The following is a 16,760-nucleotide window of genomic DNA, read 5'->3' on the forward strand; positions in this document are numbered from 1 at the left end:
TGTGGCTGGGACTCCTCTCTCCCCAGATATACCTCCAGAATTTTTATCCACCACACGTGGGTGAGGGACCAACCCATTCCGTGTCTGCACCCCTTTCACCAGTCTGGACGGATGTGGTTTCATTAATTCTGTAGTTGTCAGACTTCCATTCAACTTAATTCGATTTCTGACGGTTCTGAGCAATGGTTGTTTCATATTTTAGTTGTAGTTTTGCTGTGGTTGTGCGAAGAGAGAAGCCATGTCTGCCTACACTGCCATCTGGACCAGAAGTCCCTTTACTGTATTTTTTCCATTACCATTTAGTTCCCTTATAACTCCCTCCCCCCATCAAATCACCACACTGTTGTCCATGTCCATGAGTCCTTTTCCCTTTTTCTTCAAATCCTCCCACCGCCTCACTATTACTATTTCCTTGTTACTTCACATTTATAAATACCTAAATCTTGTAACCATTACCCATGTGAAAAGTTCTGTTTTTATTCCGTGATATACACAGAAATTGTCTTTTCACTTTAGAAATTCACTATAAGAAAATCTAAAACCAGAATGAAGATCTGTTTTAAACTGGCCCTGGGTAAGCAGCGAAGCTGGTTACGGCTCTGTCCTCACACACCAAGGCTGCAGGTTTGGTCCCCAGTCAGGGAACATGCAAGAATCAGCCAAGGAATGCATAAATAAATGAAAACAAATAGATACTTGTCTCTCTCTCTTTCAAGTCAATCAATACATTTTTTAAAAAGACTTGTTTTAAAAATAAGTTTTTATGCATTTTGAAGTTAGGCATTTATATTTTACAACTATTTTTAATATTGCTGGTTTTATTTTATTTTTTTCCAAAGCTCTAATAGTTTATTTTTTATTGTATTTTGTTTCCATTACCATTTATCCCCCTTATACTCTCTTCCACCTCCAACTACCTCCCCCCACCTGCCACAGTAACTATACTTCTGTTCACATCCATGAGTTCTTTTTCTTCTTTGCTGGGTCCCTCTACTCCTCAGTCCCCCTCCCCCACCCAGAGCTGTCAGCCTGCTCTCTCTCTCTGAGTCTTTCTCTATTTTGCTTGTTAATTCAGTTTGTTCATTAGAATCCACATATGAGTGAAACCATGCGCTATTTGTCTTTCTCAAACTGGCTTATTTCACTTAGCATAATGTTATCCAGGTCTATCCACACTCACAAAGGATGGAATTTTCTTCCTTGTTACAGCCGAGTAGTATTCCATTGTTTAAATGTACCACAGCTTTTTTAATCCACTCATCTGCTGATGGACACTTGGGCTGCTTCCAAATCTTGGCTATTGGAAACAAGGCTAAAGTGAACATAGGGATGCATATATTCTTTTGAATTAGTGTTTCAGGTTTCTTCAGATAAATTTCCAGAAGTGTAGAACCACTGGGTCATGGGCAATTCCATTTTTAATTTTTTGAGGTAACTCCATGCTGGTTTCCAGTGGCTGCACCAAAATCTGCATTCCCACCAACAGTGCAAAAGGGTTCCCCTTTCTCTGCATCCTTGCTGACACTTGCTGTTTGATGATTTAGTTATGATAGCTATTCTGACAGGTGTGAGATGATATCTCATTTTGGTTTTAATTTGCATTTCAATGATTATTAGTGACATTGAGCATCTTGAATGGGTTGTCTTTTCATTTTGTTGATGGTCTCCTTCACTGTGCAAAAACTTTTCAGTTTGATGTAGTCCCATTTGTTTATTTTTTCTTTTGTTTCCCTTGCCAAAGGAGATATATCAGAAAAAATATTGCTACAAGCAATGTCCAAGATTTTATTGCCTGTGTTTTCCTCTATGATTTTTATGGTTTTGAGTGTAACATTTAAGTCTTTAATTCACTTTGAATTTAATCTTGTGTTTGATGTAAGAAGATGGTCTAGTTTAATTTTTCTGCATGTATCTGTCCAATTTTCCCAACACCATTTATTGAATAAACTATCTTTAGCCCATTGTATGTGTTTGCTTCCTTTATTAAATGTTAATTGACTAAAATGGTGTGGGTTTATCTCTGGGCTGTCTATTCTGTCCCATTGATCTATGTGTCTGTTTTTATGACAGTACCATGCTGTTTTGATTACTATGACCTTATAGGATAGTTTCATATCAGGTAGTGTGATTCCTCCAAATTTGTTCTTCTTTCTCAGGATGAGTGTTGCTATGAGGGACCTTTTGTGGTTCCATATAAATTTTTGAAATACTTGCCCTAGTTTTATGAAATATGTCACTGGCATCCTAATAGGAATTACACTGAATCTATAGGTTGCTTTGGTTATATGAACATTTTAATGATGTCAATTCTTACAAGCCATGAACACGGTATGTGCTTCCACTTATTTGTATCTTCTTCAATGACTTTCTTTTCACCATATATGCATATGCATATGGCATAATTAATAAAAGACTAGAGAGCAATTTAAATCATACAGTTCTCAGAAAAACCAAAGGGTAGTATAGGCTTTGAATACAGATATGAATTTTTATGAAACTCAGCTTCCTCATTTACACAGTGGGTGTTTAGATCCTGGGATTGTGCGAGGAGGTATTGGAAGAGCATATATAAAACACCTAGTTTGCCACATCATAAAGAGGCTGAGCTACTCCGGGAGGTACTGTGACTGGCATGATCACTAGAGAGGAAGGTACGGAGCCACCCTAAACATAATATTTAATTCTTTGTTAGTCAGGAAAGCAACAGATTTGTATCAAGGGACATAGGCAATTAGTTTCAGATGGTCCTAGAAGCTCAGGACTTGGATAAAAATGAAGTCGAACTCAGAACTAACTGTTGTTTGGGAAAAGTATATTTATAATACAAAACTGAGGATACAATCTACAGCTCTGCAGGCCTCACGACTCATGCTGCCGAGGCTCACGGGCCTCAAATGCCATGTGAGTAAATACAGCGGAAACGCAAAAGCCTTATGGAGTTGTGACATGTTCATGGCTGGCCTGCTTATGAACCTATTTATGAGAGAGACTGCAAACACGCAAACTTTCTTTATATATTTGTGTGTGTGCGTACATGTGTATGTGTACAGAACATATGCATCCATACCCAGGTGCCACAGAAAAAGGGCAACCTCCTTTTGTAAAAGTTCAAAGTTTTTGCTTTTGAAAAAATGTACATTTTGAAAATGTATGTTGCCTGTACCACCTTTCCTAAAGGTAAACATCCCTAGACCGGAATGCTGTTTTAACAAGAGACTCAAATTTTATCCTACTAAAAAACTGTAAGCAAGGAAAGTATAAAACATAAAGTAAAAGTAGAGTTTAACTGACATTAAAATGTTCTTGTGCTTGATTCCATAACAGAAGAGTAAACACGACACAGGAGGAGGAACAGCGACAGGGATGTCGTGAACTCCAGCCCGCACCCTATGCAGTGCATCAGTGGGGCTCACAACAAATGAAAGGACTGTCAAGTGAGGGAAAGGGGGCTGCTAACTGGTATGGGATTCTGTATCTATACTACAAATGAAAGAATAAAGAAATAAAATTAAAGTACCTACATAATTGTCCTTTCTGAAACGAGCCATTTCCACCGGTCACAAAGCAAGGCAGCCCACCACTGAAGCACCTTCTCATGGTTCTGGTATAAATTTCTCCTCTACAGAATGCACTGAGGCCTTCTTGAGGCCAAGGAAATGCCCTGTTGGTCTCTGCATCGCCACTGATTATTATAGAGCATGAGACAAAGTTCAGGGTCAGCAAATTTGTCTCAAATGGAGGTCTCTGTACAGGACTGTTTTAGAGTCCTGTAAGAAAGCAAGGCTATTATTTAATGGGCACACCACTTGTCCATTTACGTCTTTCCAAAGCAGAGTACTGGGGAGTCACGAGGGCCTAAGTCTGCTGGGATGTTTAAGTGGCACCAAAGGCTAACTACAGACCAAATGCAGGAACCCAACAAACAAAATAATAACCGTGAAAATGTAAGTTAGGTCAAAAGCAATGTAATTCCATTTACAGCTAAATGAAAAGTTAACATTTGGTTTCAAACACATGTCGGCTAGAATTATTTCATGTAACCTATAATGCCTGAGATTTTGAGTAATTTGATTTTCATTTTTTCTAAAAATATCTGGCAAAAGGAAGTATCTTCAACAATGACTTCTACTAACTGACATACAAAAGCAAGAATAAAAGCCGACATATTTGGGAGACATCTGAATTCCTATGTTGCTGGGTGACAGTAAGTAGAGTCATTATAAGACTGAATGAGGAGCTGGTTTCTAAGAAATGAACTACCAGATCCATTATGCTTACAAGTAAAAAATAATACAATGATAACCAAATTATCTCTAGAATGCTACATCATAAAGTCTAGATGTGGCAACTTCATATAAAATGCTTAGCCAACACCGTATTGAATTAAGGTCTCTTCTATATTGCAGTAGCATAATATGTTATATTACTCATCTTGTCACAGAATAAATTTTTCAACTTGAATTAGACATACCCTAATAATAATTAAGTCAGAGTAAAAGACAAAATGATTTTTTCTTCCCTTCCCTTTATAATCTAAACAAAGCTGTTAGTGAATATAATGAAGTCTGCTTTAAAAAGGACCAAATGAAAAAAAATAATAATCTCAGCTGTAAACAGTAATAATTATTACAAAAGACTTACAGAAACAAGCGGCACAGCACTGGAGACACCGTTCGAGCCTGGGGCATTAAACTTGGCAATTGAACCTCAAGTACTTTCACAACTGGAGTTTTACGTATTCCAATTAACTCTGGCTAGACACAGAAATCTGGCTTAGTGTGTCCGTGCAGTAGCCAAAATAAAGGTTTTCTGTATTAAGAATTACTGTTAGAGTGTCCCATATCCTTCCTCTTCTCTTGCTAACCTAAATCTGGTAATAAAATAAGCTAACAGCCAAATAGCTTTTACTACAATTTAAGTCAATATTAATTTTACTCACTCACAAAAACCGCAAAATATTTGGCTTAAATAAGTTGAATAGGACAAAAAGAAAGGAAGACAAAAAAATCAAAGTAAGGATGCACACATAATTACAGAACACATACAGCTTTAGAAACAACTATAAAATCACGTGAAATACCATAATAATGGAAATGTTACTCCTTCCTTTATCTGTTAATGCATGCCTGATTTTAAATTCATGGCATAAGCCCCAAGTAACCAAGTTCAAACAAGAAATAATTCACAGTTTTAAAGAGTGCTCGAGGGTAGTATTTTAATTGGACGTGACGTTGCTGTGAAAGTTCCACATATTTTAGAGAGATGTCACCCAGGCCCAATGACATGTGAGAAGGGAGGCAGCTGATGACCCTGAGACGGCACTACCCCGAGAGGACCCAGGAAAATTTATGTTTAGTTATAATGTAGGACCTAAAAGAGCCAATAGCCGAAAACAGAATTCCTAAGTTCGTGACCTATAATGCCTAATAATAAAAATGTGTTTAACAACTCGAACTAAACGGTATACAGATGTAATATCTAAAAATGAGTTATAAAAAGGGGGCAGGGAGGAAGGACTGGCTTATCTGTCGGGTATAACCAGGGGAAAATAAACTCCTCACTTAAAATTACGTAATCTAGAATGAAAATTAATGATTCTCAACTCAGAACACCTTGACGTTGTATCTAATTCTACTATTTAGTAGCTAAGTTATTCTTCAGGATGTGCCCTAAATCTTTAAAGCTGTTTCCTTATGTATAAAAAGAGGATAATATTCATTGTAAAGATTCTCCAAATAACCCATGTGTAGCACAGGTGCTCCAGAGATGTACACCCCTAACTCTCCTCCTAGGGTCTTGGAAGATTACCCTGTGTCCTACCCACAACCAGCCCATTCTCACTCACTCACTCAGTACATGGCATTGGGGATGAGGATGATGCCTAGCATGGAGTATTCAGTCTCAATACATGTGTTGACCAAATGAAAGGGATAATGAGGAAATAAAAATCAGGCTAAGGAAACAAAAATATTAAAAAGTTATTACTCAGCCCTTAAATAACTTAACAAGGGAAATGCACAAGGAGGTTATGGGGATAGTTACCAAGACAGTGAACTGCCATATACTGAAGAGATAAAAGATAAGACTTACTTCCTGCCCTAAGTCTAGGGTCAAAAAGTAGACACAGATTTATTTCTGCTGTTCAACCTGGGAAGTGCTTTTACAGAGATACTTAGCCCAGGCTGCGGAAGAACAGAGAAGGGAAAAAACAGCTGATTGAAAGGCTCAGGCAAGACCTCACAGAGGAAATAAAACTTGAGTAGGCAGAGAGAGAAAAAAAAGGACATTTTTAGTAGAGGAATAAAAAAGATTTGATCTATGAAATTTGTCAAAATATTCTGGGAAATGCTAAATCATTCTGAACTTTTCTCAATACTGTAAATACTACACAAATTCTTAAAGAAAAATTTGTACCAAAGAAACGTACTAAGTAAAATCATTCCACTGGCTGTAATAATGGTACCAATAATCTGTTTTTTATTTGTCTTATAAAAATATAATTTTATATGAAATCCTACTCTATAGTCTGTCTAATATAATTGAATATCATTTTTACATATTTGCTTTGGTCAGTTTTGGTAAAACAATAAAAACACCACTCTATTTTTATTTCTCCTCTCTTGAGACTAATAAACAATTCCCTTTTACAATATCTAATATTTAAAGCAGTCAGAAGTCAAAATGGGTGGCATTTTTCGCCTGGCCAATTTCGTGTTAAGTCAAGGGCCTCTTACCAGGCCAAGAAACCCAGAGTCAGATAAAAGCAATCCATTGAGATCAAAAGTTTGCCAAATATCATAATTCAAAAAAGAAACTGTTAAAAGATGGTTGTGAGGTTTTGGCACTGTGAGTTCAAGTCATTTCACGATAGGGTTTCTATTTCATCTAATCAGCAAATCGGAAACTATAAAAGTTTTGGTGGTTGTGGGAGAATTAAAATTTGGATCATAATACACAAGTTTTTCCTTCCCTTCCATATGTTTCAGTGAGTTAAAACTTCTAAATCTTGTTTTTTAAAAATGCCTTATAAAAAAATAAAGCAGCTTGTAAAATCATATTTTTGGAACAGGAACTTTAAAACATTGAGCCTTGAAAAGAACAGGGGCAAAATGGACATATGGTTTCTACAACCGGAGTAGTGTCAGGCTCCAGGTGTATTCAGAAATAAGCACGTTTAAGCTTCCAATTTTTTTCTTTTCTAAGTGGCTTCTTAGTTTTTGAAAATCAGGCATTTGAAACTTGTAGAGCTATTTTTTGAGGGTGATTATTTATCAATCTAATTTTAAAATCCACTTGAAATGTTTAAGAACATCTCAATGGTGGTGATCCAGACAAGAGATGTATATGGATTTTATTCTTATGTGGAGCTCTGTGAATAATATACTATCTGAATAAGAAATGGGAAGGTTTTCGCAAATTGAAACAATTTTGTAACTGATTAAACTTGACATATTACAATCTCATAAATGGCAGAAATAGCAACGTGGCTCCATCAACTCTGAGTAATGTTTTCCTTTCCCTCTGTCTATTCTTTTTCTGTTGGTTCTTATATTGACTTCTTTCATAATTTCTTCTTATTTTTTATTTCATTTTCTTTTGTTTTCATAGGGAAAGATTTCTTCATCTTTATTCTCTCAAATGAAAATATGCCTTCAAATGAAAATTTTTTTCAACACTATTTTATTTTATTTATTTATGTTTATTTTAAACTACAGTTTACATTCAATATTATTTTATATTACTTTTCAGTGTACAGCATAGTGGTTAGAGAATTATATAATTTATGAAGTGACACCCCCAATAATTCTACTACCCACCTAGCACCATACGTAGTTATTACAATATTATCGACTATACTCCCTATACTATACTCTGCATCGCCCAACTGTTTGGTAACTACCAATGTGTACTTCCTAATCCTTCAGTTTTTTCACCCAGCCCCCCAAGCCCTCTCCCATCTGGCAACCATTAGTCTCTTCTCAGTATCCATGAGTCTGTTTCTGTTCTGTTTGTTCATTTATTTTGTTCTTTAGATTCCACACATTAAGTGAAATCACATGCTATTTGTCTTTCTCTGTCTGACTTATTTCATTTAGCATCGTCTACCCATGTCACTGCAAATGGTAAGACTGCATTTTTTTTTTACGGCCAAGTGACACTCGTGTATATGCACCCCATCTCCTTTCTCCAGCGGTCTATCAGCGGACACTTAGGTTTCTTCCATAGCTCAGCTATTGTAAATAATGCTGCAGTGAATATGGGGGTGCATATATCTCTTTGAATTAGTATTCCTAAAAGCTCTTTCTCATTTTTCATTACTTATGGTTTAATGACATCCTGCTTCATGAAATACTATATTACTACCTCTTTCTAAGATGTTTCTTAAAATTGTTTTCTTCTCTTTTCTCCAGTGTCCTCCTAATAATTTGTTTTATATGGGAGGAAAACGGGGACAACTATAACTGAACAACAATAAAAAAGGTAAAGTAAATGTATATAAAGAAAAAAATCTTTTACATTTGAGGATTCCATAATGTGACTGGTGATCCTTGGTTTCCCACTGATATTTAACAGTAAGCTAATAAAAGCTGAATGATGCTCCTTAGGCAAAGGTGTGCTTTCTAGGCTGGACGGATCCACTTTTGTGTATCTGCTCTGGGAACTAGCCATGTATATAGGGCCTCTCCAAACATAGGCACGTGGAAATCTTTTTCACACAATGATCAGTTTCTCTAGAAAAGACTTCAATTCTTGGGAGGTGGGTGTGTAGGGTGCGGGGAGGTAGGGTTGCTAAGGGATTATAAAATCTTGTGTTGCTGGTGTTCTGTGTGGCGTAGGGCCAGGGAACTGAGAATCTGAATAGTCCACTGGAAGACATTCACTCAGTCTTCTTTCCAGCCCCTTTGCATTCCACTTTGAATTGTGCGAGCTGGTCCTGACTGCTGGACCTCTATCATTCAATAGCACCAGCACTCTGAGCTTCCTTTCCCTTGACTTGCAGGTGAGTGCCTGGTTGGGACACTGTTTACACGGGGGACGGAACTGACTGTTTCATATATACCTTATTACTGATTACCCCATTTTATGCTCCTCAACTCACTCTCTTCTATGGCAGCCACCTCCAACTACTGAGTCATCTCTCCAGGTTTCTTCTTGCTTAAGTTAGATTTCTTTTCACTGTTATCCCATCCCAAAGACAGCTCTGAGAAATCAGTTGTAATTCCTTCTCTTCCACTTCCTGACTTCCAAAAATCAGCTTAAATGTCATCCCTTCTCAAATTCTGATTGTTTCTATGAGGTTATTCTTTCTCAAAATTTTACTAAGTAAAATTTACTAAGTAAAAGTTTATTCTAATTTATCCACATAATCACTATTTCTTTGTTCACCATTCTTTCCTTCCCTCACTTAGCAACTCCTTGTAGATTTAACTGGTTTTTTTTTTTTGGAAGGACATCTACTATAATTTCTTCAGCAAAAGCTTTTAGTGGACTAAATTTTTATTTAATTTCTTGGCCTACAAAGGCCCTGATCATGCAAATGAAGTGAACACAAAGCCTAAGCCTGGTAGAAGGAGGACTTAACGACAAATTCCCAGCAGAGACTTCTTTCATCCTCGACCCGGATCCCACCCTGAGACAGACAATCCTTCATTCTGCTGCTTATTGTGTCAGTATGCAGACTTAGTCTGTATCATCCTTTCGCTAAGGATACAGATTTCCTTACTTTCTTGACATCTAATTCCTAGCCTTCCACTGGTCTAAAGCTTTGTCTCTGACTGCCGTAAGAGCAAAAACAAACACATAAACAAACAACAAACAAACAGCCCCTCCCCTTCCCATAGGTTATCACAACTGGTAAATTATCCCAAATACGCCACACTACAGGATAGGCCTACTGTTTACTCTTCTGGTGTTTAACTATCACTTCCTTTCTATCTGCTGGGAAGTTCTCTTACTACTTTCTGAGCTCAGCTATGCATTGAGAGCATATGTATTATATTTTATCAAGTATATCTAGATTATTTTTTTAGTGAGACGTTTTCTGGTTACCCAGTCTGCCTATATAATTTCTCTAGTAGCATTTTAGTGGTATCTTAGAATGGATACATAGTAATTTTAAGTGTTCAATCTAGCATCTTCTGTGAGAAATTAAATGTTATTACTTTTAAATAATTATACCTTTCTATGCATTCACTCAGGAATCACTTTCTGACCTTTTGCTCTATGTTTTTGAAGCATTTATTTATTTTTATTAATACTGGAGAAAGATTAGGTGGCATAACTAAATCAATATAGTTAATAGATTCAGATTAGGATTGAAGGTTAATTCTACTTATTAGCTGGGTGAGCTCAGAAACTTCACATATTTTGGACAGTCCTCTATTGTGTAAAATAAAACCAATATTAATTCTTTGAAACACATGAAATTACACTATTTGGTAGAATATCAGCAATTTCTTATGCTTCACAATAGTACCACTTTCATGGAACTGTGGCTTCTGAGAGTGCTTGTCACATAATGAGTGGCCAAATGATGCTTCACTTCTCCCTTATGATAATTTCAGGGTGAAGGAATTCCAGGCCTTACTGATCCACACACATGCACACTTTTGCCTATTTTAAAAGAACCAGATTTTGTTCTACATTACAGCCAATTCTGGGTTAATACTGGCTTGTAGAACATAATATTTACACAAATATTGCTATTATGACAAATTCGTTATGTAATTACATATTGGGGTTTCTCCATTGATATGTTTTCATTAAGTTACATCAAGGATCACGACATACCATATTTTATCTAAAGCGAACCCTACAGTCAAAGAAATACCTTTCCCACATTTTGTATACAGGGTTCTAACTGAGTATTGCCATCATTATGTCCTAACAGCCTGAGTTAACTGGCTAAGAACCAGTACCTCAAACCAGAGCTACCTCAGTCTGCACGCAGAAAACAATCGTCTAGAGGGCGAGGGAGGTAGGAACTCACTGTCAGAGCCAGCAGTTTCCCGTAGGTGAGATGAGCGGGGATGTGGTCGGTCTTGGATTTCAATGACTCCATATACCAACGCTCCGCTTCTGGGAGTTTGCTCAGCCGCATGTACGCTTCGCCTGGAAAACGAAGTGTGAGAAATCAGTCTGAGGACACGCTTTCCGACCGTCTTTGCAACGGCATCGCATCCTCATGCTTATATTCTATGAAATTTCAACTACTTTGGTAAGCATTTTCCTCCGTTATCTCATTTGATTCCCCCCAAGTCATCACGTTTTACAGATGAGAAAACGTCTGTGGAGAAATCAAATAAAACGGCTGAAATAAAAATGTTAGTAAGTGGTAAAGCTTTAAATTTTTACCTAGGAACATCTGACTCCCAAGTATACATCCTTTATCACCATTTCTTTTTGTTTTTTTTAAAGACTAGTTTTTTCTTTCTTATGTGCAATCATTTGTTTTTTAATTCATTCATTCATTCCTTTAAAAACTCAAGCACTTAGAGAATGCTTGAGAGAATTCAGAGAACTATGTGAAGAGCAGTATGTAGGACCTAGAGGAGAGAAGTTGAAGGTCATATGCTCCAAGGTTTACAACCTTATTGAGAAAGTAAGATTAAAGGAAGGTGGTAAAAACGTATGAATGAAGCACTGGGGCTAGATTTTTTTCAGAATTATTTGCATTTTATATTTTAATTAGTAAATAAAATGTACCAGTTTTATTTTTTAAATCTAATAAACACATGACAACTGTTTATTGTGCCCAACACCATGTACAAAGCTAGTCTGAGGCCTTTTAGTCATCAGTTATTACTTCTATCTCATGCAAATTTTACCTACGAAACAGCACGTCACTAATAGCCAAGCAGAGGAAAAAAACTGGAAATAAAGCCAAAAGTATAACAGTTGCCCTCTTACCATAACGCCTCTCTCCCTTTGGTATGAAAGAATATTCACCCAAGGGGAAAATTATACTTTAAGATAATTTGTGCATTTAAGTTAAATATCGTACCTTCAATAAGCACCACAAATGTAGAAGCTACTCAGTTTCTGAGACCAGGCAATAGATTGGTAACCTGCATTCTTTTTCAAGTGGACTTTTATAGCTTAACTAATCATAATCATGATAGCTTTTTTCCATTTAGGGGCATAATCAAATGTTTCTTCTAAGTGTATTACCCACCTAGGTTGTACATCCTCGTTTCAAAAGAAGAGCTAGTTTATTTTCATCATACTCTCTATCAGCACAACACTGTCAATACTAATCTGTTTGATGAATTGAATTAATTTAAGTCTCCTGACCTTTGAGTGCCCTTTGCTCAGCTGGGTCAGTAAAAAATATTGGTGACAAATATGTAATATGCATCAAAAAAATATGTATCCACTCACATATTTATGTGCCTCTAGTTCTGAGAACAGTCCTTATACTATACTATCAGAAAAATGACAGCAAGAAAATGTTTTGTTTTGTTTTACTAAAACATAAAACATGCTTGCATTTTAAAAGAATTTGATTAGATTAAATCTCACGCTCAGGGTAAGATGCAAGAAATACTGAAGCGAAGGCCAAGACTAAAAAAAATACACAAAATGCTTATAGTTGTCAGAATGGTAGGATTAGGAATGAATTTTTAAAACTTTTTAAATAATTTTATGTAATAACTACATTGTTATTATATATCTCTATGAAAACTGAAATATTGTTAAACGGATTTTCTGTTTTGCTTTGTCAAACTAACAAATGTTCCCAAATAAAGAGAATAGTAATTTTTCTTAGGGAAAGTGAACCACTCTTCATGCTAAAACATGAAACACTGCTGATATATAATTTATATACAGGAAGGATGCAAAATCTCTAAAGTACTAAAAATTTTAATGTAATTAATGATAAATTGTGTCCAAATATTTACCTCTAAAATGGGTTCTAAAGCCAGTGGAAAACATATGCTAACATCAGAGTTACAGCTGAAGATGGGCCCGAATTGCGGGTTGTTTGGAATCAGCCTAAAATTCTACCTTGGGTCTTCAGGTGCTCATCAATCATTCTTTAGAAGTTATACAATCATTGTATTTAATATAGCTCCTATTTTTTATTTATAAAAAATCCAACTAACTTGTAGAATAATAACAGTAAGTTGCCCAGAAAAAGAACAAAAGAGAACCCCAATTCCAGAGTGCCTGAGATTCAAATCTTTATTGTTGACATCCGAAAACCACTTCAGGAAGTGTACTTTCCTTTTTAAGTCAGAAACCTATCATTACTAAAACCTGTTTTGAGATGAAATATTATTAATTTACTAAATAATTCATGGTTGTCCCATTGGCCTCAGTAAGAACTCATTAGCAATTTATTAATTTGTAAAGTTTGTGAGATGGAAAAATATCAAAGGAGTATAAATAAAAAATACAATCTAGTAATGCATCTCAGCAAGTATATGAAACAATGTAAATAACCAACCTACTTGGTTACTATTCATAACAACTTAGAAAACGTTATGTAACCATTCATTGTATCTCAGTAATAATAACAGATTACAATGACAATAATTTACTGAATGTTTATTATGAATTAGGATAGCAAGCCGGGTGGTGGGGGGGTGGGCAAATGTATGTTTTATATGCACCCACTCCTCCTCACGTTCTATATCTTTGAGTGTATAAAATGTTTTCTCATTTGCCACAAAAGCCTTTGTAACAAATTACCCCCATTCAATAACTACCAGCTAACTGTTTAGAGGTCTGTAAAATGAAACATGTTTTCAATCTACTAGTTGCATTGTATATGTATCTCATTTTTATTAAGAAATGTCATAGCTGGACTTTACAAACGAGGAAACTGAGAACCACAGTGGCTAACTAAAACACACACACTCATAAAACGTGAAAAATGTAAAGCTGCAATTCAACCCAGGTCGACGTAACCCCAAAGCACATCTCTTTAACCAGCCGGGACAGAGTAATCGCAACTGTCCGATTCCCAGCTTAGGTGAAAATTATACTCTTTCTTACTCTAAGAAAATTGTATTCTAGTTTGTGATATATTGGCCATGGAGTTTATTTCACTCTGCCTTGGGTTTATCTGTTAAATTAAAGGAATAAGGCAGAGCAATAATAATCCATGGATGACCTTTAAAAATGCTGCTGCCACATGCATTACTCAATTCTTAAGGGGGAAATATTTAGCATGTAAGATGCACTTTAGTTAAGTTTAACTTCAACCCAAAAAGAGTCTATACAATTGGTAATAAAATCAAGATGCAAAGCCTAAAATGCAAGAAAATGATTGTGTATGAATTTAAATGTATTTAAAAGGTACCTTGATGAAGACTGAAGCAATAAACAAGCACTAGCTGTAACCTGGGCAATGACAAGGTAGGGGTCTCATGTTTCTCATTTCTAACTCATAGCAGGGTTTAGAATACTCATTTTATGGCCGAGGAGGAAGGCTGGGGAATGGTAAGTGCCTTGCACACGGACAGTTAATAATCCTGTCCGAAAAGGCTTCAATGGCTCTACAGCCCATGCTTTTTTCCACTGCATCAAGCTGCCTACCATACAAAGTTGACTATGTATGGACTACCTACTAAGGTCTTTATATGTTTTCTTATACTTTTACATTATGCCTGCACTGAGCCTAACCAACTGGCTCAGGATTCAAAAGCAAGCAAATGCCCCATTCAGGATTCAGATTAGAATTCTCTCTGACTCTGTCTACTATACTGTTCTGCCTAAATACTGTAAAAGGTAACGAGACAAGGGACACAGTAACTACAAAAAGGGCCGTGAGTGAGCTCAGCTTTAGGACAGCATCATAGATATGCAATACTTTATCTTGATTAAAATCATAAAAATTCCATGAAGAAAACAGACACAGGAAAAAAAAGGTTCAGTGAATTCAGTAAGGAAGGAAATGAAGACACTTGGTTGGGAATGGGTGGAGGGAGGGAGTTAAGTCATCTTCCCTGGTACTACAATTCTTCTTAACTTACAATAACAGAAAACAAAATGTTTATAGTACCCAGGAGGAAAGAGGTGAGGATATTTTCCCTCCTCTTCATGCAAAAAACAAAACAAAAAGGACATGACAGAGGCACTTCCATAAGAGTGAGATTTGCTGTGCAATGATGTAGTGATCAGGTTTAGCATCCATATTTATTTCCCATTCATTCATAGACAAAAGGGATTTGGATGACTCCAGGTTAGCTTCCGGCAGACATAAACCAGTCTCAGATGTAGAACAAATGTTACTCTTCCTCCCTAACAAGCTTGCATCTATAAAACCCAGGCCAAGCTTACTCCTTAAAGGAAACGTGCTGGCCCACTGATGCCGTAACAGTTCAGATCTCTGACTCTCATGTTTCAAGTTACTGGACAGCGTCAGCCTGCAGGTAAAGGAGAAAGCATAGAGTGGGACAAAGGCAGCACCCGTGCTTGCCAGTGTGGCCTTCTGTGTCTTGGCCCTTGCTCAGGAGGGTACATGTCTATGTTAAGTTTCGGTTTAGACTCCCTATTTTTTTCAGTTTTATTGAGATATAATTAACATACAGCACTGTATAAGTTTCAGGTTTCCACATGACTTGACATATACTGTATTTTTCAGACTGTAACACGTACCTAGGTTTTAGAGGAGAAAAATAGGAAAAAAATTTTTGAAGGAAAAATTGTGGTGAAATGTTTAATAACATAATTAACTGCCCCCCCCAACGAGCTAGGCAAGCTACATTCAGACTATAAGATGCACCCCCATTTTCCTCCCAAATTTGGGGGGGAAGTGCATCTTATAGTCTGAAAAACACGGTATGTTGTGAATAATTACCACAATAAGTTTAGTTGAGATCCATAATTTCATATGAATACAAAAAAGATAAAAAAATTGTGATGTGAACTTTTAGAATCTACTCTCTTAACAACTTTCTTATGTTTTTATCTTTTAATTTCTTTTTTACTGTTGTTCAAGTATAGTTATCTCCATTTTCCCTCCTCCACTCTGCCCACACCACTGGTCCCCACCTCCCACCCTCGATCCTACCCGCTTTGGTTGCAAATACATCACACGACAATGTTAACTACAGTTGTCATGTGCGTACAGTCCCAGAACTATTAAGTAGAAATTTGTACCCTGTGGTCACCTTCATCCAATTCCCCCATGCCCCAGATTCCCTATTTTTTAAAAATACTTTTGTGACCAAGCTCATCAAAAGTGATCACCCCTTATTCAATTCTTACAGTAATTGTAAATGTTCTTTAAAAACTTTAGAATAAATATCTTATGTATCATTTTAGCATAACTGCTATGGGTAATGTATATGATGGGAAACATAAACATTAACGAGGTGTCAATCATTCCTGCCTGCACGGTGCTTGCAATCTACTGACAGATAAATACATTTATCAGTATTTCCCAAAGTTTGGTTTTTAGGTGCACATAAAATAAAACTACACAAAAACATTTTTAAAAAATTAATACTTATAAAGTTCATCTAACCTGTGTTTTAAAAATGTGATTTCATAGATATCATGATTTTGAATGAAAAAAAAAATCAAGTAAATAGTAATACAGATGGTAAGTGGCCATGAGCATATCTGGACAGTGGAACAGCAGTGAGGTGTGAATTACACAAAACCACGCACACCTAGCTATAATTCGAGAAATTATGAAAGTCTCAGAAGTATGTAAATGTGACACCAGTGTGCCAGGGAGAAAGTCTCTCTTTGTAAAAGGTCCCGCGGAGGCTACAGCATTTTTCCGGCCTCTCGAGAATAATGGG

The 16,760-nt window shown here is 36.4% G+C and overlaps 1 protein-coding gene across 1 annotated transcript in view; it reads right to left on the reverse strand.

The window, feature by feature from the left end:
• TMTC2 (transmembrane O-mannosyltransferase targeting cadherins 2) overlaps positions 1-16,760 on the reverse strand; it is a 398,129-nt gene that overhangs the window by 115,193 nt on the left and 266,176 nt on the right. The window contains exon 8 of the mRNA XM_024572656.4: positions 10,991-11,112. Within this exon, the coding sequence (XP_024428424.2) occupies positions 10,991-11,112 (122 nt within the window). The remainder of the gene's footprint in view (positions 1-10,990; positions 11,113-16,760) is intronic.

Source organism: Desmodus rotundus, chromosome 3 (genome assembly GCF_022682495.2).
Source record: "Desmodus rotundus isolate HL8 chromosome 3, HLdesRot8A.1, whole genome shotgun sequence".
NCBI lineage: Eukaryota > Metazoa > Chordata > Mammalia > Chiroptera > Phyllostomidae > Desmodus > Desmodus rotundus.